General features: G+C 41.6%; 2 protein-coding genes across 2 annotated transcripts in view; one reads left to right on the top strand and one right to left on the bottom strand.

The window, feature by feature from the left end:
* Window positions 1-74: 74 nt before the first annotated feature.
* zmat3 (zinc finger, matrin-type 3) lies at window positions 75-20,669 on the top strand. Its single transcript, XM_050055990.1, has 6 exons — window positions 75-208; window positions 4,954-5,696; window positions 5,808-5,948; window positions 8,021-8,187; window positions 8,574-8,677; window positions 13,008-20,669. The coding sequence occupies exons 1-6, from the start codon at window positions 85-87 to the stop codon at window positions 13,214-13,216; spliced, it is 1,488 nt and encodes a 495-aa protein (XP_049911947.1). The 5' UTR covers window positions 75-84; the 3' UTR covers window positions 13,217-20,669.
* Window positions 20,670-23,916: 3,247 nt separating this feature from the next.
* LOC126396655 (E3 ubiquitin-protein ligase RNF14-like) overlaps window positions 23,917-26,630 on the bottom strand; it is an 8,750-nt gene continuing 6,036 nt past the window's right edge. The window contains exons 6-7 of the mRNA XM_050054886.1: window positions 25,843-26,015; window positions 23,917-25,693 (exon numbers count right to left, since the gene is read on the bottom strand). Coding sequence (XP_049910843.1) covers window positions 25,559-25,693; window positions 25,843-26,015 — 308 coding nt within the window. The 3' untranslated portion in view covers window positions 23,917-25,558. The remainder of the gene's footprint in view (window positions 25,694-25,842; window positions 26,016-26,630) is intronic.

Below are 26,630 nucleotides of genomic sequence, written 5' to 3'. Positions count from 1 at the left end.
GTCTGAGCGTGTGGTAGGGACTGTCATCCTGCCTGGCCGCCCGGTTTTTAGGAGAGGATAAGTTGGCAAAGGGATGTGACTGCGATGATGGCGCTGCAGCTGAAGAACGGGGATGCAGCGTACTACCAGAGTGCGGATTACTGCAGAAATTACACCTCGCCGCCTGTCAGCTACGGTGACAGCAACCATTATCTTGCCCGATTGCCAGGTAAGGAGAGGCTTGCCATACAGGATCTCCCCTCTGACTGTCAACGGGCTTATGCGCTAATGTGCAGGGATGGAGAAAATCCAACCAGAGACATTTGCAGATGGGGAAGGTGGATGTTGAAACCGGTTGCCTTGGTGCTGCTGTCATCACCATAATGTCATGTAGAGGGGTGCACCAGCTATCATTCTGTTCAGTTTATAAAGCATGGATGCTGCGATGCAAAATCTGAGGTTGTCGAGATACTTTAATGGTCTCTTGTAACCTGCTGTAGGAGAGCTCCAGGGAGACTTCAGGTTTTGTGCTGATGTCTGCTGGCTGTAATTTGAAACAGTGTGCAGCCTCAATGCAATGTTCACTTTCATCCCTGGTGTATGGCAGTTAATCAAGTGGCTGTCAGAACAAGGGAACGTTGCTGCTCCCTTCGCTGCATTGCTTGATCTACACAGATGATGGTAACATGTGGCAATTACACAGTAAGTGTTTTTTCATTGCACCTGCACAGGCAGGCGATACTGTTGGTTTTTAAGGAGCTTGAGGCCATCATGTATCATGGTCATGTTGCTGCATGGATGATTCAAATTTACAGGATGAGAGGGTTCAATCCACCTGGTAATGTTCATTTTTATTGCACAGACTGCATGAAGTCTTAGACTGAAGTCAGTGGAAGTTATTGTAATTAACTGGGTGTCAAATGTATACAGTGCTGAAATGAGTATCTCATTAAAGAGGATGTTTTTGATAATTTTTGTGAACCATCAGTCATTTATGTCATCATAGACGTGAAGGTAACAAAGATTTACTAGATTAAAAGAACAAAACTGAGCATTTGCTTGTCTTTCTCTGTTTTGTCTTTTGCCAGCCAAAATAAGCAATGTTAGACTTTGGGAAGTAGTGACTGGCTTTTGTCTGTATTTCTGATAAAGCTAGATGTTTAGTGCTATTTGTTTTCTATAAGGAGAAATGGATAATTGATAATCAATACAGCAATAGCAGCCTAATGCATAGGCAAGGTGACTGGTGCTCACAGTCTTTAAATAAGTATACGCTCACTTTATGTTAATAATCATCATGAACGACATTGAAATCTTTAGTGTTGCAGAAATATAAAAGTTTATGTGTTACTGGAATGTTACAGTAAGTAAATTGCTAAGTACAGTAAGACATATGTGGTTTTTGCTGTTTTCTGCGGTCGTCCTGTGCCCATTGAAGCAGACGGAATAAGTGCAGGAGGCATGTGCTTCTCATTGCTCCATAATTGATGTGACACAAGACAGTACGGCAAGAGAAACTCTAGAGAAAATGAAGACTTGGCCTATTTAGAGATTCTCGGTGGAGGACATGATATTATCAGACAGAGTGATGAACTAATGAATAACTTCTGAGATTTTTTTCCCAACTCTGGCTGATTCGAGACGTGGAGAACAACATCTCTGATGAACATTACCGTGTTGTCAACCTCTTGATCAACTGCCTTCTGCTTCAGGGCGACATTACATAAGCCCGACTTTGACTTGCAAAGTTGATTCCTTTCCAAAAACCCAAATGCAAAACAACAAATATGTTTTTGACTTTGCAGCAAGGCCCACTGCTGTGAACATGCACGCAGTATGTGCTGCAGCTCTGTAGATTGCACTTTATGGGCTTGGATCTGGGTCTCTCAGGAGGAGGAGGAGGAGGAGGACAAAACTGACCTTGGCCCATCTAGCTCACATCAAACCTATGGAGAGGTATCAGCCCTGTTTTCAGCCACAGTAAAGGCTACATTAAGTTGTGATGCACAGTAATTTGACAGCATCACCACGAGTTGAGGAAGAGGTCAGGAAAGAGAAAACACTCAGTGGTGGGGAGGCAGTGTTGGAGAAATAGTTCACAGTGATGTCTTCAAGCTTACATCATATTGTAACAGATATACAATAAATGCGCATGTAGCTAGTCATCTATTTTGTGGTGGCACAATATGTACTCTGAACTACCTAATGGATGATATCAAGCAAAAAGGACCAGTCGCCCTTTGTGCTTATAATTGTGGCTGCAGTGAGGTTTCCGGACTGCTGTGCAGGCTGTCTCAATCAGGGTTGAAGAGTTCTCATGAGGCTGCTGCTGATTAGGTTGATGATGTGCTGTATGTAGAACTTGATTGGTGGCGTTTATAGTGACCATTGAGCATTGAGGAGGTGTCTGAATGAAAAATATGAATTTATATGAATATTTAAGGCACAAACTCAAAACATGCTGTATTGTACTACCTCTTAGGCCATGTTTAACCTTTGAAAGGGTACAATATCTTAATTTAAAACCATGTTTTCCCTGTTTTGCCTTCATCTTTAGTACAAAAGCTTTCATTGCTAGGATATTCCGCAAATGACTTAAGTGTGTCTGTGACTTCTCTTTAGATTTTTTGTTTATGAAGCTTGAGGTCCTGTTAGAGCTGCTTTCTTTTAACTGTCCACTCACAATGGCCAGTTCAGACCAGCTTCTTCTAATGTTTATTGCCAATAAATCACTATTGCTGCTCCCTGCCAGAGAATATCTCCTAAGAAGGAGCTCCTAAAAACAGCAAATATACAAGCTCTTTTTAGCAGGATCTGTCTAAACAGCACTAGCAATGCCAATACATAGTGAAACTGATATTTATTTACACAAAACTGCTGCATATTGGCAACCCCTCCAGCCCTGCTGACTCTCCCACAGTCTCATCTTGCAGTTGACAGGACTGTAAGGTCAGTGCCTTGTCTAGCATACCTTTCTCCTGAGGTCAGCCAGGCCAGGTGACAGACAGGCGGCCCGACAGACTGGACAGACAGACTGACAGCGAGCAGCAGTCGGAAACACAAACACCTCGGGATGTTATTTTGGGTCCATGAATCACTGCCATTGGGCGTCCAAGTGGATTCCAGATAAAAGCTTCCAGCATGGGGAGTTTTGAGACAGCTGTTGGCCTATTACTGACCTGACAATATATGCTGTTATAAACACACACACACACACACACACACACACACACACACACACAGAATGGAGCATTAGAGCGGCACAAACGATCACACAGAGAAATCAGCACACTGCTTTCTCTAATATAATGCTCTTTCTTCTTTTTTCTTATACATACATGTCCAGGTCTACCATGCATGCATACAAACACACACACACACACAAACACACACACACACACACACACATTACATCAGTCTATTCAAGCAGTCACACTTGAGGCTGTGATCTCTTAGGATCAAAGAAGCTTGAGGAGTTTTTATTGTCACTGTCACCGTTTGTGTGTATGCACATGCATGTGTATGTAACGTCCCGTATGCATGACTGCAGGCGCTGCAGGCTCAGCCTAATCTTTCTCATGCCCACTGGAGTGTGAAGCTCCTCTGTCCGAGAATGTGTTTCCATTTGCCCATCTCTTTACATCCCTCCTGCCTCAGGGCTTCGAGGAAAAAATGCTTCTTCTCTTAGTGTCACTGTACATCACTCAGTTGATTTTCACCAAGTCCCTCCTCAATGTCCATTTGATGATCTGTCAATAGACAGTATCCACGTAAGTCAGTATGTGAAGCATCATCAGCACTCTAATCTACTGCAAATCACATGTTTATCTACCAATTCACACACACATATTCACATGGCAGGTGCTTGCTATCTGCTACTCAGTTTAGACATTCACATGCACAGATACAGCAATTGGGGTTCAGTATTCTTGCCTGAGGATACTTTGACATGTGGACCAGAGGTGCGAGAGATTGAATCCCCAATCGTCTGATTAGTGGATATCCTGCTCTGCCTCCTGAGCCAGTCTGCTTCAGTCTGTTAGCCAATGAGATATCTTAAAATACATTTATAGATTTCAGTGGAATTTGGTGTACATATAAGCAATATGGGCCCAGTGTCTGGTGCCATTTAGAAAGCAGATTCTTTGCATATAATGTCTGAACTGTGTGGCATTGACTCAAAATTCTGGATTCCTTGTTTTAAGATAAACCTGCCAGAAGAGATCCCACCCATGTCTACCTCAACAGATTAAATTTGATTGCATCATTATTCATTGCTCATCCTGTAAACTTTATCCCATTTTTATCAAATTTGGTACATAACAAATTTGGATGATCCCAATTACTATCATGGACTGTCATGGCTTGTATATATTTTGATTCAGAGCCAGATTTAGATGCAGAGTAATAAGACTGTGAACTGATATGATACTTAGAGCTTAACACCAGTTACAGGCGAGGCTGATGGGAATCCCATCGTTTTTTTGCAGGGATTTGTTCACAAACTGTGGTATCAGACAAAATGAAAAATTGACGTGATGATGGTGCGAGATAAAAAGTCAGAAACTGAATGTCTGAACCAAATTTTGTGGCAGATCATCCAGTAATTGTTTGAGATATTTTCCTGGATAAGTGAAAATGTTGTCATTCTGCTGGTGCTAGATACGTCATTACGATCCATCCTGTGTGGACCATAAACACCAAATCTCATGACAATCAATCCAATAGCTGTTGAGCTATTTTAATTTGGATTGAAGTGGTGGACCAACCAGCCCATGTGGCTAAAAACTTCTTAATATGTTCTGTCATTGCATGAACATTCTGAATGCTTTCTGGTTTCCTTGAATATAGTAGTACTAATGCCCATACAACACTTTTTCCCCACATCAAGGGTACTGAATTTCCTTGCAGGAAATGTCTTTGATTTCAATCTCTGCCCCCGTCTAAAAGAAAGGCATCTGCCTCTGTTCACAGGCCCGGAGACCATGTTGAAACCTCCCCTGAGTCTCTTCAGCCACCCCCAGCAGCCTTTCCACCACATGGACTCTCTGCACCAGCTGGGACCTCCGCCAATGGCGCCTACGCAGCCTCTCGGTCCACCACCCCTTGCCCCTGCTCAGGCAATGGGACCCCCAACTATGGCTCCCACCCAGACTCTAGGCCCCCCTCCCATGACTGCTACTCACACGTTAAGACACCCACCCATTACCCCACCACACAGCTTAGGCCCCCCTCCAATGGCCCCAGCTCAGCCACTAGGGCCTCCACCAATGGCACACACCTTGGGGCCCCCACCTGTTGATCACACACAAGCTATAGTGCCTCCAACCATGGACCTCATACAACCGTTGGGGCCTCCACCTCTGAACCCTGCCCAAGCACTGGTGCCCCCACCTGTAGTTGCGCCTGGAGCCAGCCGATTCCCCCTCCCTCCCAGCCCCATGTCCTCCCCTCCTGCTCCAGGCCCAGACCCTTCACACCTCCCCCCAAGACCCCCAGGACCAGCTCTAATTCCATCCCCGATGTCCTGCCTCATTCCTGGTCCTCTGCCGGGTCAGGCTGCCCCAGCAAGCGAGCAGCCCCAGGATGAGGGCTCTCTGCTGGGGATGGAGGAGCAGGAAGACTCTCTGGGGTTGGGGGAACTGTGTAAACCACTGTACTGTAAACTCTGCAACGTTACCCTCAACTCTGCTCAGCAGGCACAAGCTCACTACCAGGTCAGTTGAAATCCACATGTAAGAAACATGTTAAAGGAGCTATATGTAAGAAATCTAAAGCAAATATTAGGATAAATAAATGAATACATATCTCTTTATCTGTCTGTTTAGGGGAAGAACCACAGTAAAAAGTTAAGAAATTTCTACGCTGGCAGTCAACAGCCTCCAGCCATCAGAATCCCAGAAGTCCTCGAGGCAGCTGGCCAGACATCCCTCAGCTCAGGATCAAACGACAGTGACGCAGGCAGGCAGGTCAGATCCAAACTCAGCACCAGCCTACCTAAATGCTACAGTTTTAGTCGAGAATGTGGGTGGACTGCTGCTGAAGTGGCCAGTCTGCTGATAGAGGTAGTTTCCCTGTGAGGAGGCGGTAAGGAGCTGCACAGTCATTCTGTTTTATTTGAACAGCAGAAACTCATCATCTTATCACCACTGAACAATTTACTGTCTCTACACATTCTGCTGCAATTAGATTATTACACATAATACATTTTATTGTAATGCTACATCGTCTCAGAGTTAAACAAGGCTATGTATCAAGTGACAATGTGAAAACAATTTAATGATGTGACCCGGATCCTACGTTGTGATGTATCTACTGAGAATTATCACCTGAATCAGCAGCTCCCCCTCGGCTTTACAGAGCTTTATGGTGAGTTTCAGCTCAATATTTAGCCTTCTGGCCCTTACTGTTTTGTTTCACTCTTACTACTCTCGTGGTGTCGTTTTCAGCTGTAACAGGCATCAAACAGCAAGCAAACAAGTTAGAGACTAGCTGGTGAACACATTGAAACATTTAGCAGCTAGCAGATATTTCCCTCAGGAGTTGGTGCAGACCAAAATCAGAGCTAAAAGGACAATTAAGATTGGACCTAAATTTACAAGGCAACCAGAAACACAACTCCAAATGAATGATAATGTTGTTCTGTAACTGCTAAATGTGAAGATTAACAGCTGTTTGCTAACAAGGTCACCATATCAACTTGAAGATCATGTCATGTCATGTCAATGTCGATACTTGTTTCTGCTGTCCCGAGGTGGCCAAGAAAATCAGTTATTGACGGTTTGAGGTTATACCATGTCATTGAAACATTAGTCTGACTCAGACGTAGTGGACTGAGACTGTAGCTATAAGCCTGTCATTGGGTGGTTGATTTCGGCTAGTATTCTCCCTTCCTTCTGCTATTTGCATGTTACCATTTCCAAATCTTCTTCGCTGTCGGAAACAACAACCATGCCTGCATTGTTGTTTTGGTGAATTGTTGTAAAGACCTGCAGTGAGTAAAACAACACACCTCGGAAAAGCCCACACTCCACATGCCCGAGACTCTCATGCCTGATGGTGATCCATTTTCTGACATGGCTAGTTGGAGTTTATTTGCCACGCCTTGTAACTCTGGCAGCAGCATGTGCCAGGGACATTATCTTTGAGAATATACAGATTCATCCACATGTGATATCATTGTAGTAATGTTCTGCTAGAGCCGTGTATAGCCAGCAAATTGTCTGGGGTTTTAACGGGTTTAGTGAGCTCCTCCAGAGCTTAAGTACAGTCATGCTTCACCTCTAGGGCACCAATTATCAAATTATGTCTGTCTTTCTTATCACTAAAAGTTGAATCACATGACATATGACTGTTAATGTTCTGTGGTGGTTTCTTTTGCACTGACATTTTAATGACTGGGCTCACCTCCCCACGTGCAAATGTTTCACCAAAACAAGTTCACCTCCGACACTATTTTGCAAGATCACTGTCACTGCATTTGGGCTTAGCACCACCCAAGAAGACTGTGACTGATTTGAAGAAACCCAAACAAGCCAGAACGATTAGATAAGCGGTGATTCCAGACCTTTCTCTAGCCCTGACACATCGCTTTGGAGATAGGTCTGGCTACGCAGTGCTTGTTTTGCTGTCATCATTGTTCACTTTTGATAAAAACGTCAACTAAACACATGAACAAATTACAAATCTGCCAGCACACAACTTTACAATTTAGATCTCAGGAAATTTTGTACCTGTAACTGTCCTTTTTGCACATGACTGTTTTAAGCCTTAAAAGTGTAAATATAATGGGCAACATAACCTGAAAGTGTCTGTTGTTTTCATTATCTTTTAAAAATGGCAAACTAACAATATGACTATTTTGGACTTGTGCATGTAGATGTGATTTCTGCCATGATTTAGTTCATTTCATTGGTGTATATCTTCTGTTGAAAATTCTTCTCTTCCACCAACTAGATCTAAAAATGTATTGTCTTTCTCAGTGTTTACTCCCTAACTCCTCTTACCACATATACTGTACTGCTTTGTCCTGTGTCTGCAGGCGCAGTATAAGGGGGCGACCCGGGTCATCTTGGCCACAGAGAATGACTATTGTAAGCTGTGTGACGCCTCCTTCAGTTCACTGGCAGTGGCACAGGCCCACTACCAGGGCAAGAACCATGCCAAGAAACTACGGCTCGCTGAGGCCCAACAGAACTCCAGTAACATGTAGGTTTAAGTAAAGAATTTTTTCTTGCAAGGTAAGAGGTCTCATCCTTAATTAGCTTTATATTGGCCTAGCATTTATCTTTCAAATCTTCTGAGAGCCACAACTGATTTAAGGGCTCCAAACCAATATGTGAAGTCATATTTTGTTGTATGCCTCATTTATGTTAATCTGAATGACCTGAGAAGATATACAGATATAACTGAAGATATAACTGTCTAGTTTGACTTTCTCCCAAATACAAAGTTGAGAAAAATAGCTGGTTTTGGCTTTGTTGATTATGGAACGAGCCAAGCTGAAAGTGTGGAAACACATAGCCAGATGATGTGGCTTACTCATCTTTTGGATACAACTGAAGTGACTGTGACTCTGGCTCTGCCTGTTTCAGGGAAGGCAGCAGCGAGGCAGCCCCAAGAAGAAACAGGAAAGATGGCAGCGAGTACAGACTGGTGAAAAACCGCCGCAGCCCACAGCTACCTGCTTCCATGCCAGGTAAAATATTAAAAAATAGATAAATTACACCTTTAAAAACAGAGACACTCACTGACATAGACCTAGATGCAAACTCATATTTTGAACTGTTAATGTTAAACTGTTAAACAGTACAACACACAAACCCAACAGTGGCTATTTTTGTGGTTTATTGGTGAAACAATGAACAATCCCATATCAGCTACACTAACGAGCTACTGTTAGCAGCTGATGTTGCCCCATTAAGAGATCATAACCACAGAAAATATTACATCTGACCATATACAAAAAGCTATGTAAAAGAAACAATCAGCAGTCAACTGTTCCTTTGTCCTGGTTATTTCTTTTGTATTTGGATTATTTTGGGTTCAAAGAAAATTTAGCTCTCAGTAATCCCTTTGCACTGGCATCCAACACTCCATGCTAAAACTGTGCTGCACAGTGAGCAACTGCACAGCTACACGGCCCGTGGCTGCTCAATTTATTTTAATGTGCTATAATCCAGAATGACCTCTACACACATAGCATATACATACAATGTATATACTGTACTGTATGCTGGAAAGTCAGCTTTGCTGCACATAATGCCGCCATGAGCTCCAATAGCTCACTGAGCTGTAGTGGATCCCCTGGGGGAGAGAAAAATTCCAGATCTACTGATGTCAGAATACGTCAGTGAAGTAAACTGCTGCAGCTGGTTAAAAAGATATGATGAACACTAGAAAATACTAAACATGCTATTCCTAAGGCTGCCCCATATGGAAACTCTGAATTGAAAACAGACTTTTTTGTGTGTATCATGAAAAAGTCAGCTTTTTATCTGACACCTAACTGGTGTCTTTCAGTGGCCTACACCAGATGTTACATTTTTCTTTACTAACAGCCTTTTAAGGCAGCATTTCTTGGCTGTAGCAGCAGTTGACACCGTGCAGATAAATCTAAGAAATACTGTTGTAAAAAGTGGACTATTTCACCCAGTGTTTGTTATTTAATTTTATTTTATAGACTTATTGGAGCACCCACTTATCAACCTCCTTGGGTGTTTTGGAAAAGCTGACATGAAGCTGCACTATGACAGTAACATGGCTGTGCACATTTTACCAGTTTTTTATTTGACACAGGGTTAGCTGACATCGTTTTTGGCTGAAAGCTAGTTTTAACTTTACCATGTTGCCTGTGTGTTAGTGTGAGTGTCTGCTTTCGACCTTTGTGTGTGTGTGAAAACAGATACAGAGTAGATAACGTCAGACTTTCTGCTGACGTCAAACAACCATCTCTCCTTCTTGCCGCTATGTCTCTGTCTTTCCACAGACAAAAACAGTAAGACCTCGGATCAAGATAATTCAGGATAAATCATAAAGTAGAGCCAATTCACTTCCTCTCTCACTCTCTCTCTCATCCACTCTCTTTTTCACACACACACACACACACACACACACACACACACACACCACAACGTTCTGCTGATTTAATCAGTTTTCTTGATGGACAAATCCCAAAATAGCTGCACTCTCTCCTGCGGTTGCCTTCTCGCTGTCTTTGTATCTCTCTCTTGAATCTCCTTCTCATTTTTCTACTGTGTAACACACACACACGCGCGCACACACACGCGCGCGCACACACACACACACACACACACACACACAAACAAGCAATACGCTTTCCAATGATCCACCTAGTTGTAATCCCAGATGACTTGTGTATCTTTATCACACACATCAGTGATATACCAATGTAAGTGTGTGATGCTGGACTAGCTTTGGGTGTGTCCCCAGCCTAAAATTTGACGTGGAAAACATCTAATTTGTGCTAAGATAAGTGGTGAATGAATCAATTTTAGTAATCAGCTGTGTAAGTCATTTATCAAGCAACAAGACTTTGGTCGCTATTTAAAAGATCTATAGCACATGGTCTAAAGTGCATGCTGCAAGTGCATATAGGGTGTGTCCAGCCACATTTGCTAGTTAAATGGTGCATAATCTGAGTGCAACATAAGGAGTAAGGGGCAAAGGGGTGTTAGTTAGTCCCTTCATTAATCATAGGTGTGTTTTTGGTGTAACATGAAACTGTAGATGTAAACTTGATGGAGGAAACAGAACTAAACTTTTAGCTTCTGAAATAACCAATGAATTTACGCTGCTACTCATGCAATCGGACAGTGGCTCTGTAGCTCTACTGTGATCTCTGCTATGTTGATATTTTAGATAATGTCAGCCATATTTGTCTTTTTAATAATGTATTATTTCACCCACCTGTAACCCATCTGCACGTCCCTGTGTGTGTAACAAGGAGATTGTATGCACGTTGTGAACATAGACTTTATAAAGATGGTTGTGAATCAGCCAATGTGGCGTGGTCTTACTTTCTGAATAATGCACCCAAAAATGCACTCACTTCCTTAGGGTGACCATATTTTGATTTCCAAAAAAGAGGACACTCGGCCTGGCCACGACATAGCCTACTTAAATGATACTCGCAGTTTACTCAAAGATGCCTCATCATTTTAATATATTTAAAATTTATATGTATGGATAGAAAATTCAGTTATATTACAAAATAATATCTCTCAAAGACAGAAATTCAGATAGGCCCCAATAGGGGACACATACACACACTAGAGTGTGGCGATCCGAGCCCGACGGTACCCGACAGGTCGGGCCAGGTTTGGTCAAAAATGTAGCTATAAATTGTATTCGGGCTCGGGTCGGATTCGGTCAGCTTTCAGTGAAAATGTAGTGTAAAAATAAATAAAATCCTATTGTCTGTCCTGTTTATTGCTTGGGCACTGTTATTTACGTGACAACACCTGAACATAACACACACACACACACACACACATTGGCTGTTTGATTCAACCTCTCCCCTTGCTGGAAGTCTCGGACCTCCAGCCGCCCGCCTCCGCCTTGATTAAATGCTGAAAATAAAATAAAAGAGGGAGACAGGTTTTTCCTATTTTATCTTATTTTGATATATTTCTCCCTCTCCCCTCGCTGGAAGTCTCGGACCTCCAGCCGCCCGCTCCCGTCTCAAACACAGAGGTCTCCCTTTCCGCTGATTACGCCCGGCCTGTTAAATAGCCTGTAACCGTAACAACTGTGTGACAGAAACTCAGTGCTTTGGTCATTAAATAATGTCGGGCTCGGTTTGGGTTCGGACAGAAATATGCGGCCCGTGCTGCACTCTAACACACACACATAAACACATGGAAAACCGGACATTATCATCAGTTTATAAAAAACCCCCGGACGCCCCGGACGGGACGTGAAAAGTGGACATGTCCAGGCAAAAGAGGACGTTTGGTCAGCCTACACGTCCTGCTACCTAAAAATAGCAAACCATCAATAATGCACCTGACCACACCTCAATTTAAGACCTATTGGCAAACAAATTGGTGCAAGTACATTTGCTGGTTACACAGTGTGGGCGCTAAATGGCCTGAGTCAGTCTGAAACTAGCAATCAAAGTTGCGCTCCACTGGGTGCCGCTTTGCGCCGGGTGTAAGACAGCGCTCTGTAAATCTACAGCCATGCTAACGGTTGTACTTAGGCATGGCAGTGTTTTAAGCTAAATGCTAACATTAGCATGTTCACAATGACACTGTTAACACCCTGATGTGAAGCAGGTGTAATGCTGAGCATGTTCACCATCTTAGTTTAGCATGTTAACATCTCAACATTTTCTAATTAACACTAAACTCAAAGATAAGCTGAGGCTGAAGGGAATGTCATTAGTTTTGCAGGTAATTGATCATAGATGACTGTTACTACTAAATGTTAAAATTTTGATCTGACGGTGGCGCCAGAGGAAATGTTAAGGGAACACCAGAGTTACTACAATTCAGTCTAAGGGGGGCATGAATGTCCTTACCAAATTTGATGTTAGTTCATTCGATATATGCCAAGACATTTCACTCAAAACCACAAATGTGAAACTCATGGCGGTACTAGAGGAAAAGTCAGGGGATCGCCATTTGTAGGCCTCTTCATCCTCTGGGCACCACGAATACCTGTTCCAAATTTCCTAGCAAGGCATGCAACAGATTTTTTTAGTCTGGACTGAGAACCAACATTTGAATATATTCGGGTTTGGGACGCCTGGACAAAACAAGCAATTTTAAGACCTTGGACTCTGAGAATGTTGTGCATTTTCACAATTTTCAGACATTTTATTCGCTAAATTTTGGCGTACCATTACAATAACTAATAACTCATGGTAAAATAATACCATTAGTCCTCCTCTGAATAATCTTCCAGCTGTCATAATAGACAAATCCGTTAAGAATCAGGCATTTAATGCTTAGCTACAATTTACTTCTCTCCTGTCTGGTGTCTCTTCTCTCTTCTCCCTTTAGGGCCGTACTACAACCCTAGACCGAGGCAGCGCATCCCCAGGGACTTGGCCATGTGTGTGACTCCCAGCGGACAGTTCTACTGCTCCATGTGCAACTGCGGAGCCGAGCAGGAGACGGACTTCAGGCAGCATCTTGAAAGCAAGCAGCACAAAGCAAAAGTGTCAGAGTTAAGATACCGCCACGAGATGGAGAACCTCGGCTACAGCTAAGAGACACAAGCGGGGAGAGGGGGAGTAGACCGAGATTAGAGTGGGACAGAATAGGTGGAGAGACAGTACAAATCCAAAGTGCAGGAAAGCAAATACTACCCTGTGTTTGAAGGGCATATTTAGTGAAGGGATTAGCCCAAATGGCCTCAAGATCTTGTTGCAATTCATTTGATATACACTTAAATACTTAAATCCTCGTATTTGACATAATGTTCTACCATATGAAGCTATAATTGGATTTGATGGATTTATTTGATCTGGGTATTACTCTTGAAATTTAGTCTGTATTTTACAGCAGGCTGGAACATGTGCCCAGAGAACAGGAGTTTGTGGAAAGGGTGGATTTTTGATGGGGAAGTCAAAACGTCTCTTTTTTAAGACACTGACACAGATCACGTTTTTAACCCATCACCTTTTGTTATACTGTCTCTGGTCAGCCTTCCTCTGAGGTTTTGAGTAGGTTGTGCTCTGACTCAGGATCCAGGTGAATGCAAATGAATTGCAAGCAAATCTTGAGCTTGTGCAGGCTACGGGGGGAGAACTAGAGAGAGAGAACTAATGGTGCACGGAGTGCAAAAATAACAGGACAGGAAGCACACTTAGGAAAGACAAGGACATCTAGAGAGTTCAAGTCATAGAAATAGAATGACTCATTTTATTTCTCTGGCTCAAGCATTAAGAGAGAATGCAAAATGTGGAAAATAGAGAGAAAGTGGTTGGTGAGAGTTAAAGGAAGTATAGAGGGAAACACCTGAGGTCAGAACACGTCTCATCCTTGGGAACACAATCATCACCGAGGACAAAGTTTGAGACTTGTTTCAATTCCTGCGTGTGAATCAGCCCCACAGGTATTTTTCTACAGGCCCTACCGCAGGGACTTCAGGGCTGCTTAGTGACCACTGCGCTACAAATTCAACATCTTTAGAAAAAAACATCCAAAGCACTATTTGCTAATTTAAAACGACAAAGCACAACAAACATCTGGTAGAGGTGGTGGTGTTAGATGACTCTGTTAGCCTTAGCCGACCTCTTAGCATAGCGGTCCTTTGGTGTGTATCAGGCTGAAGGCTACACCCCGGCTAGCCTCGTTTGTGCCTTTAGTGAGAATTAGGCTAAAGAGTAAACTTTGGCTAGCCATTTTGACATATAGTGGAAACCAATCTACAGTATTGATTGGGTTTTTCTATATTCTGTGTCTCTCTTCTTGTGATAAATCCACATAAATATTATGTACATATTCTCAAATGAAGTTATAGATGTAAATATAGGATGATATACAAAAATACTATTGATTCTTTGGTTAATGTTAGCCTAGCGTATCTTGTAAATACTCATAATCTATTTAATAATTATCAGGAATCTTGTACAAAGTGTGCACTGACTGAATGTCTGTCCATCAGCTCTGTATGTTTGTGGGTGGATTTTACCGTAGGCCCTTCTGTACCACTTTGTTTGATGCTCTTGTTCATTGGTAGAGTAACTCTGGTACCATCCGTCTCGTTAAAAACTGCTAGTCTCATCATTGTGACTGTGCCGGAGAACCACATGCCAGGAGACACCTGACTTTGAAGCTTTGATTGAGGCAGGCCACGAGCTCAATCTTTGTATTGACAACACAGCCAAACTGGCACTGTGGTGGGGAGGGGGGGGGGGGGGGGGCATTGGAAACTTTGTAAATGTTTGCAGCCGAAAGCGTTTAACTCCACACCTCTAATTAGATTGCAAATTGCTGCTGAACGTGTGCACTGCTCATGGATGTTTCTGGTTGTAAGACATATCATTTAATTCTCCCAATCAATCTTGATTCCCAGAGGGGACATAACCAGGTTTTACTGCAGTGTGAAGCAGCTGCAGAGGAGTGACATGGATTTTCCCTGGATTTGTAAACAGATTGTTTTTGTTTTATGTTGTTTTGTTTTTTATTCCCTATGACTTCAGTCCAGCTGTTTTGCAGTGTTAAGCCCATCCTGAAAAGATCAGTTATGTAATCGGAGTCAAATTAGATTTTCTGCTTCTGTTTATTTGATTATCTGTTCCAGTTCAGTGGTGCTGAGCTGAACACAGTGCAGCCACTAAGACGTTTGGAGTAAGACAGTCATACTTTAAACAACTGAAAGTGCACTGTGCCTTTAAGATTGGCTATCTCCATCTCTTTCAGAGATGACAATGACAGGATCTAAAATGCTACATTTTTATTGTTTGAAACAAACAGCTCTTGTCTTTTGAAATGTTATTTACAGACTGACGATTCTTTGATCCTTTAAATAGAAAAACAGATTTTATTTATGCTTCATAATCATTTTATGTGGAAGTTACAAGAATTCTTCATCTAGATTTTCAGATCTCAACATGTTTCACCTACACAGTATACACAGAGTAGATCTGTAGTTTAAAAAAGAAGACAAACCTTCCTGTTTCACTTTAAATTTGCTTTTCTAACTTAAGCGCACACACACACACACACACACACACACACACACACACACATGCACACACCACATGATTCAGTCAGTCAAAAGCCTGATCTGGTCATGTAATCCAAGTTGTTATAAAGTGAAATAAAAGCGACACCCTGGTTTCGTTAGCTGTGGGGAGAGGCAGCTGCTCACATCCTCTATTCGTCTCTCGAGCACAATCACACACACCTGATCACACTCAGGAGAAAAGCACTTTGAGGACAACGCACTGTGGTGTGTAGGGATTTAAACATGCGAGAGAGGCACAGCCAGAGAGCCAGAGACAAACAAAAACATAGAAAATAACAGGCACCGCTGTTTTGTTAGCCCACTGTGCTGTATGGTGTAATAAAAAAGGAACAATGATGAGCTGATGAAAGCAGAGCTGTAACCAAAGCAGTGGGTGAGACACAGCTAGGAGTTCTTCGCATTAGACTGAACTGCAGTCTGTTAATAGCACTCCTCCTCCTCTTCCTAGAAATAACACTCTTTGTCTTACAAGAAACAATGGGTTCCATAACCTTTTATTATGTTGACAGGCTCACACTCCAAAGCAGCGACTGAACACCTTCAGCAAATACATGAAATAATGAACTGCAAAAGAATAGAGGAAATGAGGAGATCGTATGGCAGGCTGCTAACGGGCATCACCTAAAGAGCCCTTAAGACGAAACAATAGCCTGGAAACCTTTTTTGTTTATGTTCAGTCATGTATTTGGATTCAATGAACCAATGGTTCCTGAACTTTTTGGCTCGGAACCCCTTAAAATATCCACTTGAGACCCCATCACAGGTTACGGCCTCAGTGTGAGCAACCAAAGATGAATGTTTACTGGTCAAAAATATTCAATACTATTTTCGATACTAGATGGTGATACTATCCAGTGCTAGATAGATATAACGAGAGTATGCCATGACAAAGGTGACTTTTCTTTCTGTAGTTAGGAACAGACAACAACAGAAGGGGTGTGAAAGGTTAACAATGAGAGAGAGCGAGAAAGTGCAGCAGGCACAGGTGTATCAATTCTGCACTGAAGCTCTTTATACTTGATATGTATCGATAAAACTATATTTTTGACAACACTACTTTAAACAAGACGGGGCCTAATAGCCCCAGAGGCCCCAGAAGTCCCACGTTTATTCCATGCCAAACTATGTTAATTGAACAAAGTTTTGCATTGTTAGCTGATCTTGTCCTCTCCTGTCTTGTAGAGGAAGCACGTGTCAAAGCCAAGCTTTAAGACCTTTTTAGACTTGTTGCATATTCCTACAAAAATTTTTGTTTAATCAAATAACCTCGCTGAGATATTGAAAACCTTTTTCTTCTTTTAAACATTTTTTTATGTTGGCATTTTTCTGTTTTATTGGAAAGTCCATATTGAAAAAGCAGACAGGAAACAAGAGGAAGGAGAGAGGTATGACATGAAGCTAAGGTTCCTGGCCCTGCCCTGACCATGTTGAGGTTATGTGGCATTCAACTGCACACTTGAAAACCAGGGCATTCGTCAGGTGGTATCATTCCAGCATATCAGTGTCTGGGTGAATTTTGAAGTTTCTACATATAGGTTGCTGGTTGCACTGTGTTAGATGGAACTTGGAGGCAACAGGATATATACACAATTTACTGTACAGAGGGTCAGCAAGGGCCCAACAGTATGTTTCTGCGCTTGGGACAGAGGTAACAGGTATAACAGGTACAGTTCAGCCTTGTGTCTAAAGCTCAAGGTGACAGTGTCCAGTATTTCCAAATAAAAAACAACTTTGCGAAAAGTTGTAAAAAAAACAGACAAACATGATTTTGTGTGGCAGAGACTATACTCTCACTTAAATCATCTTGTGACCCCTCACACTTATCTTGGGACCCCAAGTTGGAAACCACTGGTCTAAACTATAAGGCATTTTCTTCTGCTTTGTTGTGACGATATTACAGCTATCACAGCAACAATTGTAGATTGGTGGAAAACACAAAAGACATAAAAAACACATTAAAGTTTTTGTCTGACTCATACACTGGCCCTCCAGTGTATGAGTCAGACACTGAAGGAGGCCATCAACATATATAAATTTACAAGTGTTTCTCATAGTTAACATTTCACCCAAAGCCTCTTTGTTCATTTGAAGGCGTTTCAAAGAGACTCAAAAAGCGTCAATCTAATGGTATTTCCACTTGATTCAAGAACATCTTGAGAGCAGGAGGCCTTAATTGAAAAGAAATAAAATTGCCTAAAATAACATAGTAAACACCATTTGTAGTTAATGGGCTGAAACATGCCAAACCACCGGTAAACTTTTCCTTTTAAACGGGACTATTTTTGGATGGATATAGTTGCAGCTAAACACTATTCTGCATTTAAGGATCTTCACTGGTTGCACAAATGTTTTAAGCCAACAACCAAAAAATCCAATCGAAAAAACACTGTGGTAAATAAAGGCATCTACATACGGCCATTAACTGTTAACAGGTTTAATATGTTGGCAATTGGCACTTTTATTTGCTCTGTGTTCACTGAAATTGATACGATTGCATTCATGCGTCAAGAGTGTTGCGTTGTCGTATGGTCTGGTAACATGCTCAAATACCTGGGCTACTGTTTCTTTTGTTCTGTGACTGTAATAATATACTGAGAATAATTGGTTTCACTGTTATTAACCAATGCTGTTACCTGACTGCTGATGTGTTTCAGCACCATGACTTCAGTTGAACGTCAGTGCTTCATTGTAAATGACAGAGAAGTGTTACATATTGCACCGTATAAATTGTATCTGGTTTATTTTGTGCATGAGTAAAGTCATACTTAATAACTGTTGAAATGTTTCTAATTAGTGAGAGAAAATATGAAAGACAGGATGCTGTTCAAGAATGTTTTTTGTCTGAGGTTCGGTTGATTGGAAACGCTGTGCTGAATCTACAAAAGGGCATTGGAAGGATTATAAAGGAACTTATAAAGGAAAGTATATGTTGTTTAGTTTAAGTAAAGACTTTGCTACCATTGTCATTATTTGCCTCTGAATAATTTGTATCCTAATGTTTACAAGGTGAGAAGTTGAGGCTGTTATGGATGTGTATCATATCTGTAATTCTGTGTGTTTATCCATGTGTTGAACTGTTGGACTGACAGACCAGGGCAGATGGGCAACACTGTGACTATAACCTGTGAAAATTGCTTTGGCACAAATGATTTCATCAAAAAGATGTAGTAACATTAGACACTGCTGGTTTGATTTTGACACAACAAAGAGATGATGGACTTTGGCTTGTTGTTAAATGATTACAATGAGCCAAATTTTACAATTTTAAGGTCTACAAAATTTGGGTTCAGCACAAACTTTGCATCAAAGGCAAATGGTATGTGAAATTACAGTGACAAATAGTCAATAGAAAGTGTTTAAATCAGTTGTCTGGAGAAAGCTGAATCCAGATTGTTGGGTCATGACTTTTCTGTTTATCTGAAATGCTTCTCAAGTCCAACCGTTGTAGGTACGAGGTATTTCCAGTAGCGTGGGACCATCCACTGTTAAAATAAGGGCATGTAAGAGTCCTTGCTTACAATCAGGTTCCCACAACAATAAGAACTAAAGAAGCTCTTTGGATAAACAGTGAAATGTCTTCAGTCAAACTCATGTCCAGGGACATAGTACAACCTGGATGATTGAGAAGGTCTTTCACATACGTCATTGGTTTTGTAGCAGGATTTACAAAGTAGCTTCTGTTAAAGGCACAGTTTCAAAGTTTGGGTAGTACATCTCTTTAACTTTCTGACCATGAGTCTGAGATTGATAAGGACTGATGCCACTTTCATGCCCGTGAGTTGTTTAAGTGTGGAGCTAAAGCAGGGGGCCAGCCTAACTCTGTCCAAAACTCAAAAATCTGCCAACCAACACCTCTAAAGCTCATTAATTAACATGTATCTGTTTTTTTTGGTCTCAGTCATGGTCTTTATGGTTTTAGGAGAAGTTATGTAGTGTAGCTGTTTGTAGACATATAACTCTTTGTCTGTCCAGCCAGCACTTTTGTGCAACTTCTCCCTAGACCTCTCCTTGAAAGTCGCCAGTTTCCCCACAGTAACTCTCCACTCCACAAATATTTGACCGTAAAGGTTCATTCTTGACCCGGGGATAGCTGTGATAATCTTTCAGCCTAAATCTTCTTGAAGAGCTGAGTAAGTAACATGAGTTGGTCATGCATATTTGCTTCTAAGGTCAAGAAAATACCACCACTACCTCCTTGTGCTCAAGTATTGTGCTATCATAGACGTCATAGGTCCTTAAAGTTCTGAGTCCAAAATTGCTGACGAGATGAAGGTTGTGGGATACAGCCTAAAGCCTTTGGAATACCCAATTAAGTGAATTGATTTAAGAACTGGTTTCATCACAGACAACATATGGTTGTTGTTTTTTTAGTTTTTTTTTAACAGAGTCAGGCTAGCTATTTCCCCTTGCTTTATGCTAAGCTAAGCTAATCACCTCCTGGCTCCAGATCCATACTGAGCACACCACACAGACATCAGAGTGGTATCAATCTCTTCATCTAACCCTCGCCCACAAAGAGAATAGTGTCATTTCCCAAAACGTTGCACTGTTCCTGAAAAATTGTCTGTTTTTCCTGCATATGCTAAATATGCCTGTCCACCGCCACTGTACTGATTTATGTTACGTAATTACAACGTATAGAATAGGTTATGCTTGTGTCACATGAAAAGCCCATATATCCTGGTCTACAGACTGAGTCAGTTTTGTACACTGACAGAATTCAGGACCACTCACCTCCATTTCCTGTCAGGGGGCTCTTAGCAGTGCCCCCTGCAGGACAGTATATACTCCTGTACTCTCTGTGAAAACCTCAGCACACTCTCAGTGCCTCTGAACAACGTTGCCAATATACCACTGACTGACTGACTGGATGGATGCCTGGACGACTGATATACTGATTTCTGAGGCTGTGTGTGTGTGTATGTGTGTGTTTTCTGACAGATGAATATGAATAAACGTGCAGATGATATTAATAACCAAGCAGAGTTGATGATTATTACAGTGAATGTGTGTCTCATGTGTTCTCTTCCACAGCTCAGCTCCTACCGCTCCAGGGAAAATAACCGCTCTGTTAGCTGACGCTGTTATTGGCTCACAGGGAGGAGACATTCTCCATAGCCTAGTTTCCACTGCACTGATAGCCAGGCTTTACTCATTATTCTTGATATTACTTGCCAAGAAAGCTGTTCTTGTGCCCCCGGTAGTTTGTTTGTTTGCCTGTCAGCGGGATATCTCACAAACCATATGAACAGATTGCCTGAAATGTGGTGTGCTGGCCTCCGGTTTAAGTTTGGATTTCTACCATTATTATTTGCAACTATGAAATCAGTGCTTGAATCGGGCCAGCACTCAGCAGTATGAAGTACATTAGATATCTGTCCAACTTCCTTATTACTCAGTGCAGTACAAATGAATGTATGTAGGCACTAATGCTGTAGTTAAATAGGCCTGTTTCCAACTTAAACCAGCAACAAAATGGAGACAAAACTGTGCAGCTGCTGTTCAAGATATAAAATGTTTAGCCACAAAGCTGCTGGATAAAAGCTCCACATCCAAAATCCTCTGTGCATAAATGCTCTCTCATCAGGGGTACATTTTAAAAGTTATTCATGCACATGAATGACTATTAATACTTCATATTATCTTGGATTTTTGCACTTTGATATTAATAACTCTTATACATAATTCATGTCTTCAAATGCTCCAGGTGCATTGCCACCGGTTTAGAGTACAGAGCATGTTTTATTCAGTTTTAAGCACTGAATGAAACATGCAAATAAACAGACTCAATTACAGTTTTCTACACTGAATGTTTATCCATGCAACATAGTGTCACTGTGGGCCAGAATGACTCAATAAACATTTGCTTCAAACAGGCAGTTCTGGTAGCTGATTGTCAGTCCTGTGCCTCACTCAGAGATCAATATGAACCTCTCATACAGAGCTTATGACAGATTTTACAATACAATATTAAAATGCTAAATTGGAGCACCCAGTCTTCAAGGTCTAACCATGAGCTGAGCACACTGCGTCTTATTTTTATGAGTTGTTCATGAGCTGACACTAATTTTTCTTAAACCATCAAATAAACTTAATCGGCTTCTGCAGTGATGCAGTGATGCAGGTGCTGCTGGTCCGTTGTGGTGAAGAGGGAGCTGAGCCAGAAGGCGAAGCTTTCGATTAACTGGTCCATCTACATCCCAACCCTCACCTATGGTCATGAACTCTGGGTAGTGACTGAAAGAATGAGGTTGCGGATACGAGCGGCCGAAATAAGTTTCCTCTGTGGAGTGGCTGGGCTCAGCCTTAGAGATAGGGTGAGGAGCTCGGACATCCAGAGGGAGCTCGGAGTAGAGCCGCTGCTCCTTTGTATCGAAAGGGGTCAGTTGAGGTGGTTCGGACATGTGATCAGGATCTGATCGGGCATCTGGGGCAGACCCAGAACAGAAGGGATTACATATCTCATCTGGCCTGGGAACGCCCTGGGGTCCCCCAGGAGGAGCTGGAAAGCGTTGCTGGGGAGAGGGACGTCTGGGGTGCTTTGCTTGGCCTGCTGCCTTCATGACCCAGCCCTGGATAAGTGGATGAAAATGGATGGATAGATGGAGTATATCAGTCACTCTTCACACCTGTACCTTTTCTTCTGTGCAATGTTAAAAAAGGATTTATTACAGCAAGGCTGTGAAAATGGTTTTAAAAACTGAAGATAGCCTATGCACAGCAGTGCTTTTTTCCTTGGTGCCAGCTGATGTAGGGTAAATCAAAGATCCAGTTGAGATCACAATAAAGGCCAAAGTCAAAGATGGGTGTGGTCTGAGCAAGGGGAGGTAAGAGGGTAGGGTGCAGGTACGGGGCCATTGGTGCCCTCCACTTTACGCCTCTGGCCGACACACATTTTAAATTGCAGATCACTGTATCGATGCTGGTGCGATCCCATCACAAGATGGTCACTTGTCCGAGTGTTATGCCTTCTGTGTGGAATTTCCATGCTCTCTGTGACAACATGTTTTTTTTCCCCGGGTCTCCAGCTTCCTCCCACAGTCCAAAGACATGCAGGTTAATTGGTGACTTTAAATTGACTGCAGGTGTGAATGTGAGTGTGAATGGTTTTTTGTCTCTATGTGTCAGCCCTGTGATAGTCTGACAACCTGCCTAGTGTATCCTGCCTCTTGCCAATGTCAGCTGGGATAGGCTCCAGCCCCCTGCGACCCTGAATAGGATAAGTGGTTACAGATAATGCATGGATGGATGGATCATTGTTATATCACACATTCTTTCTTTTAACCCCATTTTGACTTTTTTTATTGTGTTAAGTGTCCCTTTCTATTTTCTAAGGGTGTTCGTGTACCTTGTCTTGTTATTTGTACTTAATATCTCAAATGTAACACCAAAGAGGATTGACAAGCGCAAACACATGGCCAGTCCTTCAGGCCCTGCTAAGAGGACTGAGGGGTCAGTAAGGCAAACAGTTGTTTAGACATTTATGAGAAAGTGATGACCCCTGTGTGGAAACTGGATTTTTTATCTGGAAGTGACACAGTAACTCTCTCTCGCTCTCTGACACACACACACACACACACACACACACACACACACAGAGAGAGAGAGAGAGAGAGAGAGAGAGAGAGAGAGAGAGAGAGAGAGAGAGAGAGAGAGAGGGTCAGTGCTTTTTGGCATAATATGAAAGACTGCTGTAGATTTCCAGTCATATCTCAGCCAGCCAGCCTAGAGACATGCAACAGTGGTCTTTGTTCCACTGTTATGACAAAACAGTAGAGGACAGGAGGGAGGCAGGAAGTAAATCAGTGAGTAGATCCAAAACGCCCCAATAACTACCTACAGGATGGCCTTGGAAGGGCTTTAAAATGTGTTTATACTGTGTGTTTGTGAAGAATAGGGGCTGAATATGTACCTATAAAATGTCAGGATCAGGAGTTTGAGGATAAAAGATTTCCCAGCAGTCTTTGCAACCAATATCTGTGACTCTGTATAATAGTTAACCTTTTTTTTCTGGGCTCAACAGTTATGGGGACACTACTCACTTGGATGATATTTGCTAATAAAATAATAAACAATCAAAACAAGTACACTTTAACCAACATAACCACTCTTGTCACAGTCTCACTTGATAGATAGATAGATAGATAGATAGATAGATAGATAGATAGATAGATAGATAGATAGATAGATACTTTATTTATCCCTGAAGGAAAATGTTCATGTCACAGCAGCAGAGCATGAATAAATAACATGATACAAAGAATAACGCAAAAACAATTGTTAAACATAAATTCCATGTGCATGCATACAGATGTGCAAATTGCAAAAGTCCAAGGACTTGCAGAAACACTGAACCTGTAATTGAAAATATTATACTTTTACAGCACACTGTTGTCCCACAGCTTCATAAAAATGATATCAATAAAGTCATTGCACAGCTAAAACTCTTGTAGAACAACTCCTTAGATGTTTTGAGATAAAGTACTCTTTGAAAATACAACTGGTACATTACAGGAAGTTAAAGGGAGCTTAGAAAGTGACTATCTGTGTACTGGAGCTGCACTTACCAATAAAGTAAACTGCAACAATTAAAATACTCTTAATTGTTTAAGAATCGTACTGGTTTCTCAAAGGTGAATATCTGCATGTTTTCTTATTCTGATATGAGAATTATCAGAATACGTTTGGATTCTGGACTGTTGGTCATCACCACAGGCTCTGGGATCTTATGATGGCCATTTTTTACTATTTGCTGACTTTATAAACCCCATGATGAATCAATTAATTGAAGAAATAATTGGTAGGTTGTTAAAAAAAATCAGTTGTAGCCCCACAAGGCACCCTAATTATTACGGGAGGGAAATTAAAGCTTTGGTATGAACCCTCTTACTTGGTTTAAAAAAGACACACTGGGCAATTTCCTGTCATACATTACTCATCTTTGCATCTAGAGCTGCAAATATGCATGTTAAATAACAGTTTTCACTGATGTATTGTTTAATACTGAATGATAAATCATGCTCAATGCAAAGTGCATCTCTTGATATTACCAAAAGGAATCTCATGTAAAGTTAATTGAGTGTGCCCAGCCCGTGTTGTCATTCTTGTTATTTAGCGCCCTCTAGTGGTCATGACACAGTATGACATTTGTTGTAATTTTGTGAACGACTGTAAAGCTTCAGTAGAATCAGTGATAGTAAAAATTTTTACATTTACTCAAGTACTGTGCTTAAAAAGTTTTGAAGTGCTTGTACTTTACTTCAGTATTTCCATTTTATGCTAATTTATACATCTACTCCACCACATTTTGGAAGTCAATATTGCACTTTTATTCCACAACAATTATCTGACAACATCAGTTACCTGTTAGTTTGCAGGTTCAGATTATTGATACAAAATGAAATCAACTTATACATTATGATGCATTATTATGGATTAAGCTACCCAGCAGTATATATAAAATAGTTTAAACTAGCTCCACCTTCACCAGCTGCAACATTAGTGATGCTTGTACATTAACTCATCACAAATTATAGTGCTTAAAATAATATAAATATTATTCTAAAATGGGTCATTCTACACAATAAAAGCCACTCCTTTTACTTATGTAGAATATCTGAGTAGTTCTTTCACCACTAACCGATTCAAATTATGTTGAGAGATTATTTGGCAACATGCCTCATATTATTATAGTTCTTTTTTATTTCTTATGTGCGTTCATAAGTATCTTTTAAAAGTGCACTTAGAATCACAACGATTTGAACACAGCTTATTCAGAGCAACATTTACTGACTCCATTCCCTCCATGGCTGGTGGCCAGTGACTGGTGGTAAAAGTAGCTGAAGCACTGGGTCGGTTAGTAGTAGGACTGACAGGGGGGACATTCAGCAAAGTGGTTGCTTATACGACCTGATCCCAGTCTGGTGAGGCAAGCCCAACAGAATCGCTGTCCACACTGAGAGCACGACATCATGTTACATCCTCCGTTCTTCTACAACACACGAAACAACACGTGCATTAGACATGGTGGTCGAAAACAGTCAGATCTTTACATTGTCATAAAGATGTGTCTGTAAACACATGACTGTCTGTGTTCATGAGTTCATGTGTATGCGTACTTTTAGGTGAATAACTGAATACCTCTATTTTGCAGAAGCAATGAGGACAGTGCTTGCTATTGGAGACGATCCAGTCTTCACTTAGGCAGTCCTCCAAAGAGCCCTGCAGTACACTACGGCCGTATCTGCTTTCCAGGAGGCGCCTCCTCTGCTTACTGCCATTGGCATAGTCATGCCACAGAGCTTCCAAACCCTCTGAGACACACACACAGCACTGCTTTAGATACACATCCAGACACATCTGCATCCACACAAACTGAACATACAATCCAGGATGGGACTGTAACTTAAAGTTGACCAAAAAAATCAAGACTACCTGAACAGCCCTACACATGTGGACTATGTAACAGAGAGGAGAGATAGTCTCTTCACTCAGAGAACCAATAAAACCATATGTTATGTACAATATAAAAATATCAACCAGTCATGTCACTTGCTTCCACTGAGACAGAGGTTCCTCTCTGACCCCTGTGACAAAAATATTTAAATTCCTCAAATAAAGTTCTGTTTTGCTAGAAATGAGAGGAGTCTTCAATAGTTGCAGATGCATTTGATTCTAAAACTCTTAATTTGTAACTACTTACTAAGTAGATCACCCAGGATTGAAGAGCTGCTAATCATAAAACACTAGTCCATACCTATTGAGTACAGCATACCATACCATGACTTAGTCATACCAAAAATTAGAAAAAAAACCCAACATTCGGCCACAGGGGGAGCCACAGTGATCGGTCGCATTTTAGCCATTTTTAAGCATTTTTCTGTTGTTATAGCGCCACCCAGTTGCCAATTAGAGTTAAATTTCTCCAG

This window comes from Epinephelus moara, chromosome 10 (assembly GCF_006386435.1).
Source record: "Epinephelus moara isolate mb chromosome 10, YSFRI_EMoa_1.0, whole genome shotgun sequence".
In the NCBI taxonomy this organism is placed as follows: Eukaryota; Metazoa; Chordata; class Actinopteri; order Perciformes; family Serranidae; genus Epinephelus; species Epinephelus moara.
This window is presented reverse-complemented; position numbering and strand designations above follow the sequence as displayed.